Below are 14,675 nucleotides of genomic sequence, written 5' to 3'. Positions count from 1 at the left end.
TTGTATTCAGTTTATTCATTCTCGTTTATTTGGTAACCTTACACACAGGTATTTTAAACAATGTTTCCGATTATAACTAATCAGTCCCCTTAAAAAGTGACACAGTTGGAATGACGTTCTTGAAGTTACACCGGTCTGATGTACAACAGTAGGAGCAGGTGAATGTGCTCTTAATCCCCGGTTTGAAGTTAACGCATAGATTTTCATCAGATGTTTGTTTCCACCACTTGGTATTGCACGTGTTTCTATCTGCACACCTGATGAATTAAACAGAGACAAGCATTGAACAATTTCAAATTTTACTTCACGATAAAAAAACCACGATTATATATTTGGGGCGACATGTTTGACCCATAATAGTGTATAAGGTGGGCATCGTTGTTACAAAACTGAAGGCCTTAGGAAAGCTTGCAAAATGTTTTTTGGTAAACATTTCAGAGGGTATCTCCAAATCTGACGCATCAGTTACCAAAATGATGTTCCCTTTTTTTATCATGTGTTCCCCTGACTTTTTCAGGTGAATAATTGATTTGCCTTTGCATGTGTTTGTGACGGGTGCCACGGTAGGGCAGGGTGCGATAATATTTTCGCATACACCAGCTATCATCACTATTTGATAGTGATTCCTAAACACATGGTCATGGTAAAGTCGAAATTGTACAATGGACTCGACATTTTCTTGTGATTATGAAAAGAATTGTGTCACTTGTTTTTAATTGCGTACATTGCTAACAACTAACTATGTTATTAAATAAATGAACATTGATATGTATACTGTCTGTGGTAGGTTTCAGACTGATTCCTCCATTTATACATTCTTCCATAGAATCTGGAAAATGCAATTTTTTTCAGTGATTCAGCTGGTGATTTGGGATGATATAAAGTGCATGTTATTCAAGTGCATTTGATTGACTAACTATAAACCTAAAGGATTTGGCAACACCCGCTAGTCTCCACAGCCTGCCGTTGGTTTTATCGAATGGCGTAGTTAGATAATCGAATACGTACCCCTTTCTGATATCAGAGTTTCCTGAATCATCATTATCTATTTGTGTGAAACAGTAAGGAGTTTGGCTGCTGCATCTCTGGAGCGTTGCTAAAAACGTGCATTGCGCTCTTCCATCACAGTCTGCCTGACACACAGCTGCCAATCAAAAACAAACACATACTGGTGTAGAACGTATAAACGACATTAGGACTTCTAAAAATGAAATGAATGTAAAATGTGGGAATTCGTGTATACAAATTCATATGAAGAAAGATATCTGAATTTGTATGTGTCAACAAGTTTAATAACTGGAAAATAGAGTGACTATTGCCTCTTTATTTAAAATTGTATGGCTTTACAAATCCTTTACATACAAGTGGTTATGCCCAAAAATAATTTCTTAGTTTCAACCTCAATCAGTACCTATACAACTGCAAAAAATAACTTTTAGCGAAGGTTCCTCTGTGCATTTTGCAAATTTCTATATGTTTTCACGCGCTTAATAACGCCAAAGCTAAAGTAACGACTCATAATTATAAAAAAATAAAATAAATAGACACATCTAGACCGACTGACAAAGATAATCCAACTGATGCTTAAAGACTTATCAAAACTAGGCAATAACAACCAGGCTAAAGAATTAAGGATTTAACTGAGCAGTTAGTTGTAGAACTCAACAGAGTGTGTACGTCTAAACAGGCAAATATATATTAATTAGTAGCACTGTTAGTAACTTGTCAGTTCTAATACACAGAAGACCAGAGCTAAATAAACAGATCTAATCTACTCAGGTATAAATTGCCATGACGCCAGTGTGAATAGATTAACAAACATCGGATCAAACCACTTGTTAAGCAACCAGTTTCTGTATGCACAGCTGGGCCCACTTGCACAAAGCGATCTTAGCGCTAAGATGACTTTAACATAGGCCTATAATAATCGAAGCGCTAAGATTGCTTTCTGCAAGTGGGCCCTGGACAGTGATTCCGACCTTGGAACTTTCGACGTGGGCACCGACGCGGCCGTAATGACTGAGTTCGGGGTTATGTCTCAAAGGATATGTCGCATTAGCTTATACGTTAGGAGCAACAATGCGCGGACATCGGAGTGGGAAAACCTCCGCTGGGCTAGTCTGTCACCAAAGCGGCAAGCCATGGCTAGAGGATGTGAGTTTTAACAAATTTTGATCCGGTACCACGGATTAGCATTGTAATTGACATAAGTAATAATACCATCATGATAAAGCGCAGCGTTTGCACATTATTAAGATGTTTTTTCAACAAAAAAAGTCTGAGTGTTTTAATAGTTACTGAGGAATAGGTAACTAACATCCCATGGAAAATTAACATTTGGTTGACAAGCAATAAAAGTACCAGGGGGCGGTCCATACATCTGGAACCTTGTCACAATGGTTTACACAATTCATGAGGAAAAATTTTAAAATATAATATCTATTTTGTTAACGATTCTGTTTTGTGCAGTATAGGTGACAAATGTAGATGTAGCCATCTTATTAAAGGAAGAGTAGGGTGGAATGAAGTTACTTACTCGACAATGACGCATTTCCAGGGGAAGTGCCTGGAATATATATGATTATATAATCATATCAAAAAGGAGAAATACACGCAGGACGTGATAGCTATTATCTGACAAGGGAGTATATCAGTAAAAAACTGGATATTGATGTTCTATTTGTACAAGTAATTAGGCTCAAATGCTTACCATGGGTCGACTTTGATGGTGTGGTGCTTGTCGATGGAGATACTGTTGCTGTATGTCCCATGGTACTTAATGCGTAAACAGTGGATTTAGGATTGGGACTGGAGTGTGCCTCATTTGTTGCATCAACGACAGTTGTAGCCATATTCATTGAAGCACTTGCGTATGATGTATCAACGACAGTTGTATCTATTCTCATTAAAGGGCTTGTAGATGATGCGTCAATTGTTGTATCAACGCCAGTTGTATCTATGCTCATTAAAGGACTCGTAGATGATGTATCTACGACAGTTGCAGCTATGCTCATTGAAGGACTTACATATGATGTATCAACCACTATTGTATCGATACCCATTGATGGACTTGCGTATAATGTATCAACGACAGTTGTATCTATACCCATTGAAGGACTTGCGTATGATGTATCAACGACAATTGTATCAATACCCATTGATGGACTTGCGTATGATGTATCAACGACAGCTGTATCTATACCCATTGAAGGACTTGCGTATGATGTATCAACCACAATTGTATCAATACCCATTGATGGACTTGCGTATAATGTATCAACGACAGTTGTATCTATACCCATTGAAGGACTTACATATGATGTATCAACCACAATTGTATCAATACCCATTGATGGACTTGCGTATAATGTATCAACGACAGTTGTATCTATACCCATTGAAGGACTTGCGTATGATGTATCAACGACAATTGTATCAATACCCATTGAAGGACTTGCGTATAATGTATCAACGACAGTTGAATCTATACCCATTGAAGGACTTGCGTATGATGTATCAACGACAATTGTATCAATACCCATTGAAGGACTTGCGTATAATGTATCAACGACAGTTGTATCTATACCCATTGAAGGACTTGCGTATGATGTATCAACGACAATTGTATCAATACCCATTGAAGGACTTGCGTATGGTATATCAACCACAATTGTATCTATGCGCATTGGAGGAGTTGAAGTTACATATGAAGTCTGGGTGGTTGAGAGATTCTTGGATGTGCTTGGTTGACCACTTGTGATACCTGGTAATGAATATAAGGTAAACAATGTCAACATTAGGGGAATTTATCACAAAATTATTAAATCCAACCATTATACTGTGTTAGTCACATAACAAGTCCTAAGTTCTTCATCTTAAATATTTGGTTATTTATATCGGTGTCTTCTTAGTGGTATTACATGATCATATAAGGTACATGCAACGTTATAAACTGAGGAGAAAACGAAACAACTCACAGTTGTTTTTATGAATTTTGAACTGTACTGCTGCTTAGCACTCAAATCATACTGCTACATGGTGGGTTTATTTTACAATTTTGTTTTATATTCGATAAATTTGTTTTTATTGGCAAAAAATTGCAACATTAAAACATGATAGGGGCATGTGGTTGCAGGGACATTTCTTACCCCAGTCTTCAGGGCACCAATTTATGTTTACACAACATAATCTTTCAACAAACTGTTGCAGGTATGAGTGATGGTTAAATAGACCTGATCAATTTCAACAACAGTTTTAACAAAAATAATTACATAAAAAACATGATTTGTATACTTAATGTTGCCCCTCAGTTTATGTCACAAGCACAGTGTCATTATATCAAGTGAAGACAAAATTACACCAATATTTTTTTATTTTCTATTTGACCAATATAATGGTAACAATATTCAGGTTTGAAGCTGATTAAGAGTAATTTATTATGTTACCTAGCAACCTACATGCTTTTGAAGATAACTCCAGTGGCCTTGGATTCAGCGTCACTTCAATACAATTACCGATAAATATGGCGATAAGTACGAGGCGAGAAAATGGGGTTCAAGTTTGTCAAAGCTATTCTGACTGTCACCTGCCTTGGACGAAACATACATCGTTGCATTTATCTCCATAACAACAGGTAGCACACATGGTGGAGATCGCTTTGTCTCGCTTTCCTACAGGCTGTCCAAATTGGCGAAGAGTTTCACATTCCTACAATATAACAAGTGTCTTTGATATACGGTCACATCTGCAGTAGATCTACTACCCATCGCCGCTATACATCATTACTTATCTATATATATTGTAGAAGATCTGATATCCCTTTACAGGCCTAAACCAAAATGTATCTTAATGACCCACAAAATAGGTGACTTCATTAAAAAAATACTAAATTGATGTATTCCTCAGTCTGTGTTACTCCAAAACGTGTCAGAAAATAAACATCAATTGAAGTTCAGAGGAGAGACATGTAGAAAAGGCAGTGTAATATATCATTCTTCCTTGTTGGGTCATGGGCATGTTTCTTGAAAACGTTATACAAACTGCTATACGCTCCATACTGATCTGGGACTGGTGGGGTATTAACGTTTGTTGGTTTGCCATTTAACACCGCACTAAGCAGTATATTCCATCTATATGACGGCGGTCTGTAAATTATTGAGTCTAGACCAGACAATCCTGTAACTAATATTACCTCAATTCTCCTCTCAGGTATGACGTGGGAAGCCCATTCCTTGGCATCTAACGGTAATGGAAACGGGAATATTGCTAACAGAAACCTGAAACAATAATAGCTCACTGATTACTGTGTAAATCTTTCCTTGAACAGTGTTCGTACTCACCCCGTTTCCAACACACCCAAGATTATACTTGATCTTAAAGTCTTCAGTAAACATCTTCTCAATGTAACAGCTCTGAAATGAAATGAATGTTTAGTATAGAAAGGTAAATACTAGACATATGTTATATAATATCATGTAAGAATTAACAAAAGGGTTGATCTTTTATTAATCTAAATGTTAAATTTAAAATTATGTAATTTTTTAATCAATAAAGTATAATGTTTTTCTGCATATTATTATGCAAAGAAATATAATGCTTAACCTAAAAATATATGTGGACATGCAACGCAAATGAGCCAAGGGAATATTAAGTGTTTTTCAAATATCTTAAAATCACCTAAAAAGATTAATGATTGTGATTTAATACGTTAGCCATGTCGTCTACATCAAAATTTCGATGTCATTTACAACACATTAACGTCATTCATCATTGAACCAATGTTTTGAAAGATCCTCTCCTATTTTCTTAGAGTTTTAGACATTTGCCCTTCGGGCATGCAGTTTCATGTTTCCTGTTTATTGTCATTTACACTGAATGGATATTGAATCGTTTTCAAGAAACGTTGAATCATCCCGCCGGTCACAAGAGTTCAGTGGGGGCACGGTGACCTAAGTCCATCAATCTATATGAGCCGAAATAGATTCCATAGAGCGTAAAAGACAAAATAGTGATGAGAATTTTAAAATCGGTGATGACGCCAAGTGTCCTCCTCTACCATTCGCATGCACAACTCACACACTTAGCTTAAAGTTTTATCAGCCTATATGTGCCAAAACAGATTCCATAGCGTCAAAGACAAAATAGTGATTTACATTAAGAATTAAACACTGGAAATCATGAAGGGTAAGTATGTCCTGTTTCTGCCATACGACAGGGGCTAGAAAACAATCGACTCTAGACCAGATGGTACAGCAAGCTACGACTCCTAAACAAAAGCACCAAGTCTAGCCACCCGATCCATTCAGTGAGTACAAGTGAGTAAGGACTCTTGCAAACTCCATGAAAAGGTCATAGCATCAGACAGCATCGCACATCATGTTCAAATGCGACGTATCCTATTTAGCAAATTTCTCTGAATGTCTACTGTTAAACCACACCTCTTGTCACACTTCATTTTGAATTAGTGCATAGATCGATACAGAACAACGGATATGGTACCCCAATTGTAAAATAATAATTATACAAGACGAGGACGACGATGCACTCATAAACAAACCTCATCAGCCTGGCATCTGGTCACATCTTCGCAACGTCGTGGGTCATTTATAAATGAACAGCTGTAGCAAACGTTGCCCTTGCCAACTGCAATTAACCATTGAAAGAAAGTCATTTGTTGAATGTTTGGTTTAAAGAGCTGGCTCACACGGTGTTGTTCAAAATGTGACCACATTTGCAACTTTTACAACCTGTGGATTACGATTTTTGTAAAATTACAAAAAGCCAAAAACAATTTATGATAAATCCATGGAAAAATAATAATGCATTTGAAGTATAAATATGATACTGTGTTAATATTTTAAAGTATAAATGTAGTCTATACTTAACAATTTGACCTTAATTAAACCACTAAGGTCGTGATAACTTTTAATCTGTGTTAAAGGGAAAGGTAATTATTGTGTGATTGACGTATTGTGTCTGGAAAGTACTGAGAATTGAAACAAGGCGGACCAAATCACTCTGCCACAAAGGCTGAGTCTGATTGGACTGTCTTTTGCTCTTTAACGACGCACTCAACAACACTTCGCCCATATGACAGCGGCCTGTAAATAATCGAATCTGGAACACGCGAGGAGATGTGAAATGAGTGAGGTTTAACGTCGCGTTCAAGATTATGTTCCACTGAGATACCACACCTTGAATACCCCTATCAGAGACAATTTACTGACCCCGAGCCGACCAAGCCTTATTTTAGTTCCTTAATGCCGAGCGCCAGGTAAGGTAACAACAAATACCATCTTTTAACGTTTTTTTCGTATGACGCGGCCGGGGATCGAACCCCCTACTTTCCGCTCTCCGGATGGACATTCCACCTCTAGACCACGGAGACAGTCGTGATCTGGATCAAACCATCCAGTGATTGATATTATGAGGAATATATCGCACAATCAACCAAATCACCAAGCGTGGTAAGGATGCGCAGATTGGACGTGCAAGAAAACACAGACGTAATACTACTCGTAATCTATAGACCTGTAGTATGATGTATATGTGGTCATGTTACAGATTGATATAACCAAACAATGTATTATCTAACATACGCCCTGCACTGCAGCCGCCGGCGTTACAAAGGTTGCCATGGCAACACTCCACACACTTGAGTCGCTTCACGTCACGTCTACTGGGGTCTGATCTCCCGACGAGTGCAGCATGACATTCCTGGAAAGCACCATACATGTAGTCTACTGGTGTTGTGCCGTGTCCAACTCTTCTAACTCGAAGTATATTGTTGTGTCGAACTAATTGCATTTCCTTCGTCATATATAATTTGATATCCTTAATAAATTGTTCTGAGCGAATGAATATTGCAATACATATCAGTAAGAAACATCACAGTAACCTCATGGCGGACCATAAAATAAAAACTTGAGTCATTTTCAATGCGCGATTGAAAGCGTCTCATCTTCATGTGGGAGGAATGCCCGAAGTGATGCAGGTCTCAGACGTTTAACACTTTGGTGAAAGCCACGTGCACGGGTATGGTGCTGACAAACACAGAAACGTGATCGGGGCTAACCGGGATTCGAATCTATAATCATAGGTTCCTGGCGCGCCCCCTTGTAATATGAATCACATGTATGGCAGGATACATCTTCCCGAGGCAAGAGAGTTAACTGACAATAAAACTCCAGTTTCCACTGGAAACTGGACTTTTAAAGTCAGTTAACTCTCTTGCCTCGGGAAGATGGGCAGGATATAACCTCTTCCAGATGTAACTATTTATTGTACAGTGTGCCTGCTCAGCATCATGAACATCGATTGACTGACTAATTGATAAGATGGAATGTGTACGTCGAATTCAATTTGAACGTAATGTATTTTTCACATATCGTCTCACGTTAAAGCACAATCTAAGTGATCATATCAGGTATACGTTGGCAATTGAAGGCATCGTTGACTCTTGTACAGGTAAATGTGTAACCGCCAAACCGATTACAATAAATAAAAGCAAACCATTTCCATAATCCTAAGAAAGTCCATTGAACGATTTCGACTACAACAAAAGCATGTGTTTGTGAATCACTTACAAGAAGTATTGATAACAGGTGTTCGCAAACAAGGTGAACGTCACCTGCCCCACCCGTGACACCCTCATAAACACATGCAAACTCAATTCATTTGTTAACCCGAAATAAACGGAAAATATATAGTACCAGTCACAATTTGGACATCATCTTTGTCACTGATGTTTCAAATTTAGAAATGTTTTCCAAATTCCAGCATAAAATGTTTCAAAAGGTATACTGAGGCCTTGAATGCTGTAACCCTGATCAATCAACTTTTGAGCAGAGTCGTATGACGCTCGTTTGACGCCCGATTGTACCTGAACAGTTATGAAATGTAGACAGCAAAGATTGGATATTAACTCGACATAAAGTGAAAGTTGACCATTTGAAAGTTGAAGTCAACCCTCTTGTCAAAATATGAAACAAATTTCACCGGCCTCTTTTTTTTTCTTGTTCAAGTGGGTAAATCGGTGAAAGTGAATAGGCTATTTGATCGTTGTTGGGGGATAGCAGGTCATGCATATACCTGAAATGGAAGCTACACTTCTTGGCTAAATTTCTTTGTTTTTAATTCCATGCAAACACAAAATGTGTATAAAGAAACAGATGAGCATGACGAGGAGCACAATTAGTGCATCTTAAAGGTTTTGATAATGGCATATATATTATAAAACTCACTGAAACTCTTCGACAGCCGACGCTGAAAGAACTCAATCCATGATTTGTTGAATATTCATCTGTGTAACATTGCTGAAATATAAGACGATATAAGAGATACATGGTATATATCAACCAAGAAAACACTATTATCGCTCATGTCCGCAGCCAACAATGGTAACCACCTCAAGCATTAGAGATACATGCCCATTATCTATTAATTTGTCTTTCCCATTGTTTGTCGTCATACATATATTATGGAACAGGTCACCTGGTGGAGTTGACTAGGATTTTATATACATTGCGAAACATCATGTTGACCATTATTTCAGATATATCACATAACACTACTTAGATCATAATTTTTAAACAGATTACGAAACACAGCGTTGACTAATATTTCAGATATATCACCCAGCACGGCATTGACCAGAATTTCAGGTTTATTACAAAACACTGCTTTGATAAGTATTTCAGTTATTTTATGGAACAGCGCCTTGACAAAAAATTCGGTTATTTTATTGACCAGTATTTCAGTTATTTTATGAAACACGGCTTTTAAAAAAAATCAGCTATTTCATTGACCATAATTTCAGTTATTTTATGAAACACTGCATTGACAAATAAATTCAGTCGTTTTATGAAACAATGCATTGACCGGGATTCAGTTATTTCATGAAACACCGCGTTGACCAGTATTTGAGTTATTTTATGAAACAACACATTTATTTCAGATATATTACAAAACACCGCATTGACCAGATTTCAGATATATTATAAAATATAACCTTGACAAATATTTCTCATACATTACGAAACACCGCGTTGGCCAGTATTTCATTTACATAACAAAACGCAATGTTGACCAATATTTCAGAAATATCACACATCACACCGCGTTGACCTGTACTTCAATTATATTACGAAACACCGCGTTGGCCAGTATTTCATTTACATAACAAAACGCAATGTTGACCAATATTTCAGAAATATCACCCAGCACACCGCGTTGACCTGTACTTCAATTATATTACGAAACACAGAGATGTCCAGTTTTTCAGATATATTTGAATACACCGTTTTGTCAAGTATTTCAGACATATTAGAAAACTCCGTGCTGACCAGTATTTCTGATACATTTCGAAACACAGTTTCGACCAGTTGACCAAGCATCAACTTTGTGCTCACATTTCAAGTGGAGTTATTCGATAACACAATCAGTTTATAAATGAACATCAGTAACATCGATTTCCTTTGAGAACAGAAAAAAATAACTTATATATTAAAGGTTGATAAGATGACTTGATTACTTAACTTTTACATCGGGTTCGGGATTAACAACGTATGCATTAGACAAATGAGTGAACCATTTATGCAGATCAAGTTTAAATCCATATGTTTCGTCGATGATTTACCCTATCATAAACACATCATCTAACGCCACAATTGATTTCAAGTTATATGTCCCTGCTTGATATTCTGCTCAGGTACACTGAACCACAAAGTTGATCCTACCTCATCAGGTCTGCACTGTGTGGTCACGTTACACAGATACGGTTTGTCCACACTTGCACAGGAGTAACAGCGATGACCACCTGAAATCAGATCCATGCACATAGATTCACGTGATGTTACGGGTGACCTCAGTAAACGTAAGTCAAGTATTATGGTTGAATGTATGTTTTTGCGTGGCCTAGCTGCTAAATCGTTCATTTGTTACGTGGAGGGCCAGGGTTCCGTTCCTGAAATAGGTACAATGTGCAAAGATCATTTCAGATGTCTCCGTTGACGTTGCCATAATTGTAAACTGTATTCATTAATATCATGTCATATTTCTCTTAATGTTGTTGTTGTCTTCGCCGTCGTCGTCATCGTTGTTATACACACCTGGGTCATTCCCACTGACCGGAGCACTTGGGGCACAGCTAGAAGCTTTCAGTAGAGATAAAACTGTAATTAAAAAAATCAAATCATCGCTATTTAATAAACATGTGACATATCTACGATTAATAACAAAAGTGTTTATAGTGCAGAAAATATCGTACGAAGAAAGTGAGATGGTTTTCATTCAATCATCCAATCTTAGAACGACCAATCACTTATTTTCTGTGGTATTATATACTTTCGACACCTATTTTGCCCTTTACGCTAAATGGAATTTGTTTAGGAAGATAATCTAGACTGGGTATTCTCTTGTATGGACAATTTATATGTCCCTAAATACAAAGATCGTCAGTTTGAAACGTCCCAAGGAATATTCATGGAAAACTAATGATCCCATCATAAGAATAAGTATGTATATTTCATGTCACAAAACCATTTACTCCTCGACTTGTGTATTTCCGTATTTTTTCCTATTCTGGACCAACTCAGTTGACCAGCGTGAGACACATGAAGACTTCAGTTGCAAGAATCCTCTGATCGAAATTCCAGCTCGATTTGTTTTTATTCTTATAATGATCATGTGTCTGTCACTGTCACTGTGATAACTTTCGACTTTTTGTCCACATATATTCAGCAACATTTGTACAGAAAGACACAGTGCTGATTGCAATACTACAAAAGACGAGTTAAAAGTTACATATATGCATCGAACAGCCATTTTATAAACGGCTTGCGTATAGACTATATGACAAAAACATAGGGTACCATGGACTGTGTATAGGAGATGTTTGTTTGGCCAGGCGCGTTTAATCAAATTATGGTACTTCTGTGCAAAAATAGGAATTTTATTGTGGCGTACTTACATGCCGGTCACGTGTTCCTTCAAGCATTCCATCTACAGATATTGCTCGATGACCATCTTTAATATCACTCGTTCTTTTAACAGTAAGTCAAAGGACACAGTTGGAAAATACCATACTGTTGTGATCGGCAGTCATCAAGCTGCCGGTCATTACTATCAAACAAATATGAGGTCCTTTGAAAGCTTTCGGCTCCGCAGGATTCTGTGTTGGAGTGAGTGAGTTATAATTTAAGGTCGCTACGGCATCATTACAGCAATATTGCGACTTTTGTGTTAGACGTAGCACCTAATATTCTATTGCTTGTCCTAAGAGACGACTACATAAGATTGGATGGTCAAGTTCGGCGACGTGGTTTAACCGATAGCGTGGGATTATGCTCATGACCACCATTGGTTTGCCTGGCTGATTCGCACTCATTTTCAAGCCTTGATACAGCTGGAACAGTTTACGAACATATAAAACAAAGAAATTCATCGTGGTCCACATGCCCTGAAAACACAATAACTAGTTTTCATTGGCACCTTTCACGATGGCTACACTCACCAATAACAAGTATTGCCGGGAACATGGTGTCTTTTTAGACTGTTTGTGAGTTCTGTCTCCGATTGATCGTCAGAAGTTCACGTATACGTCCTTATGAATATGACTACCAGGATACCATACAAAACAGGATGTTGTTCTATTTGTGTAATATCCTGTCAGGTGCAGCTTTCTGCGCAGTAGAGTCAACACCTAATTGTCCTATCTTATCTCGTACCAGACATGCAAGCTGTTCGTTCTTGAGGATGGTGTTTCTTTTTTTACATTGTAACCTGTTCCAAGAGAAGCGCTACTTTGGAAACGTGAAGTTTTCCATATTCAACTTGTCTAAGATTAAGCTTTTTCTTCTACCATTGGTAACTGATATTTTCGGCTTTCTATATAATGTTGTTTCAGGAGTGAGTGAGTGAGTTGGGTTTCACGCCGCTTTTAACAGTATTCGAGTTATATCACGGCGTGTCAGCTTAATGTGGGAGGAAAGCCCGAAGTGATGCAGGTCAGATGTTTACCAATTCGGTTAAACCCATGAGCACGGGTATGGACCTGACAAACCTAGAAACATAATCCGGGTGAACCGGGATTCGAACCCACAATCATAGGTTTCTGGCGACGCAACTCTGCACAGGGAATCGCGGCGCCTTGGACGCCTGTATGCTAGAATAATAAGATAAACTATGAGCAGGCCTGAGGCTAAGTGGTCACGTTTGCTTCAATATTGCTTCGATATTCTCAAATTCATGGTATTGAATATGTACATGGGTAATCCATGCTTATTATAATTTCATTGTGGTCAGTTTCTATATATGTGTTGAATTAATGAATTTATATCTTGGATTTTTACTGACGGCATACGGGCTCGTGTGGGGTTAGTAGTTCTGCTCTCTGATTGGTCAATATCACTTTTAGGCATAATAAATATATATATGAGGATCAAGATACAAGTAGTCACTGAGAATTGTTCACCTGAAGCAGAATTAAAGGAGACCAGTGAAACAGCCTAATCTGTTTCATATATATACTGAACCGCAATACAAACGTCACCATGGATAGATATATAAGAAACCTTATTTGTCCAAACAATGTAAACATACTTTGAGACATATCAAAAAGATGAAACTTGGCAAAACTGATCATCAAGGTTGAAATTAAAGTGACAAATGTTCTTAAAGTGAAACACAACACTAGTCTCTGAAAAATTGGCATCACAAGTCAGTCCGCCATGTGTATTGGTGACTGCCGTGCAACGTCGATACATGGAATGGATGATGCGTTTAATGAAGGCCATAGGCACTCTGAGGAACGCCAGACGCAGTTCAGATGCAGTTGTCGGCCTTGGTCGGACGTCATTCAGCCGTCTTTGAATCTCGCCGTGCGGTTTTTCTAGCTTGCAATCTTGTCGCTGATTTCTTGTCAATCTTGGCATGTGGTAGCAATTCAATAACGAATGAATGTTATCCGATCGGGGTGGATTTGTATAGGGCAAGAAATGGGGGAACGCATGTGCATTTCAATTTGCACGGAACTCACTTACATCGGGTAATTACCATGACCGTTGCCGTGATGCGTTTGGGCGATTGGTTTTATTGTCACCTGCTTTGTTTTTTATAATCAAATTTCATTTTTCTGGACAAGGTAATGTTAAGTTTTAGAAACTTTGACAAAAATTACCAAGATATTTAAATGACAACTTGTTACTTGGGGTGACGTTTCTTTTGCGGTTCTTTTGGTGTACTTTGCTGTGGTGTTGTGTGTTGGTGTGGTGTGGTGTGGTGTGGTGTGGTGTGGTGTGATGTGATGTGATGTGATGTGGCGTGGCGTGCTTTGCTATGATGTGGCGTGGCGTGATGGTGTGGTGTGGTGTGGTGTGGTGTGGTGTGGTGTGGTGTGGTGTGGTGCGAGGTGCTACGGAACGTCTGCCTATCATGTCCAAGACTTCCTCCACGAGGAAAGGTCAGGACTCATGGCTGGCCATTGCATTCAGGTAATGTCTTATGTGCGCCTTTCAGTGTAAAATCGGCACAATACTGTATTTCTCGGTAGTATCTTCTCCCTTATAGCTGGTAGCTGATACATGTTTATTAAAATACTTGTACGGCTGTAACGTTCTTAAAGACACGTAGTCATAAGCAGGGGGCACGGGTGGCCAAGTCGTCTGAGGCGCCGCGAT

General features: G+C 38.2%; 1 protein-coding gene across 1 annotated transcript; it reads right to left on the bottom strand.

Annotated features, from left to right (window-relative positions):
• Nucleotides 1–12,654, bottom strand: LOC139459628 (uncharacterized). The gene is made up of 12 exons (XM_071241209.1): nt 12,512–12,654; nt 11,109–11,171; nt 10,737–10,816; nt 9,243–9,314; nt 7,599–7,716; nt 6,557–6,642; nt 5,340–5,411; nt 4,590–4,707; nt 2,711–3,763; nt 2,537–2,566; nt 1,009–1,144; nt 1–257 (listed from the first exon to the last, which is right to left on the bottom strand). The coding sequence occupies exons 1-12, from the start codon at nt 12,534–12,536 to the stop codon at nt 77–79; spliced, it is 2,034 nt and encodes a 677-aa protein (XP_071097310.1). The 5' UTR covers nt 12,537–12,654; the 3' UTR covers nt 1–76.
• Between the last annotated feature and the right edge of the window lie 2,021 nt (nt 12,655–14,675).

The sequence above is a fragment of the Haliotis cracherodii genome, unplaced genomic scaffold (assembly GCF_022045235.1).
Source record: "Haliotis cracherodii isolate W230 unplaced genomic scaffold, xgHalCrac1.p SCAF_13, whole genome shotgun sequence".
NCBI classification, from domain to species: Eukaryota; Metazoa; Mollusca; class Gastropoda; order Lepetellida; family Haliotidae; genus Haliotis; species Haliotis cracherodii.
The sequence above is the reverse complement of the archived record's forward strand: the minus strand, read 5'-3'. Positions and strand labels throughout refer to the sequence as shown.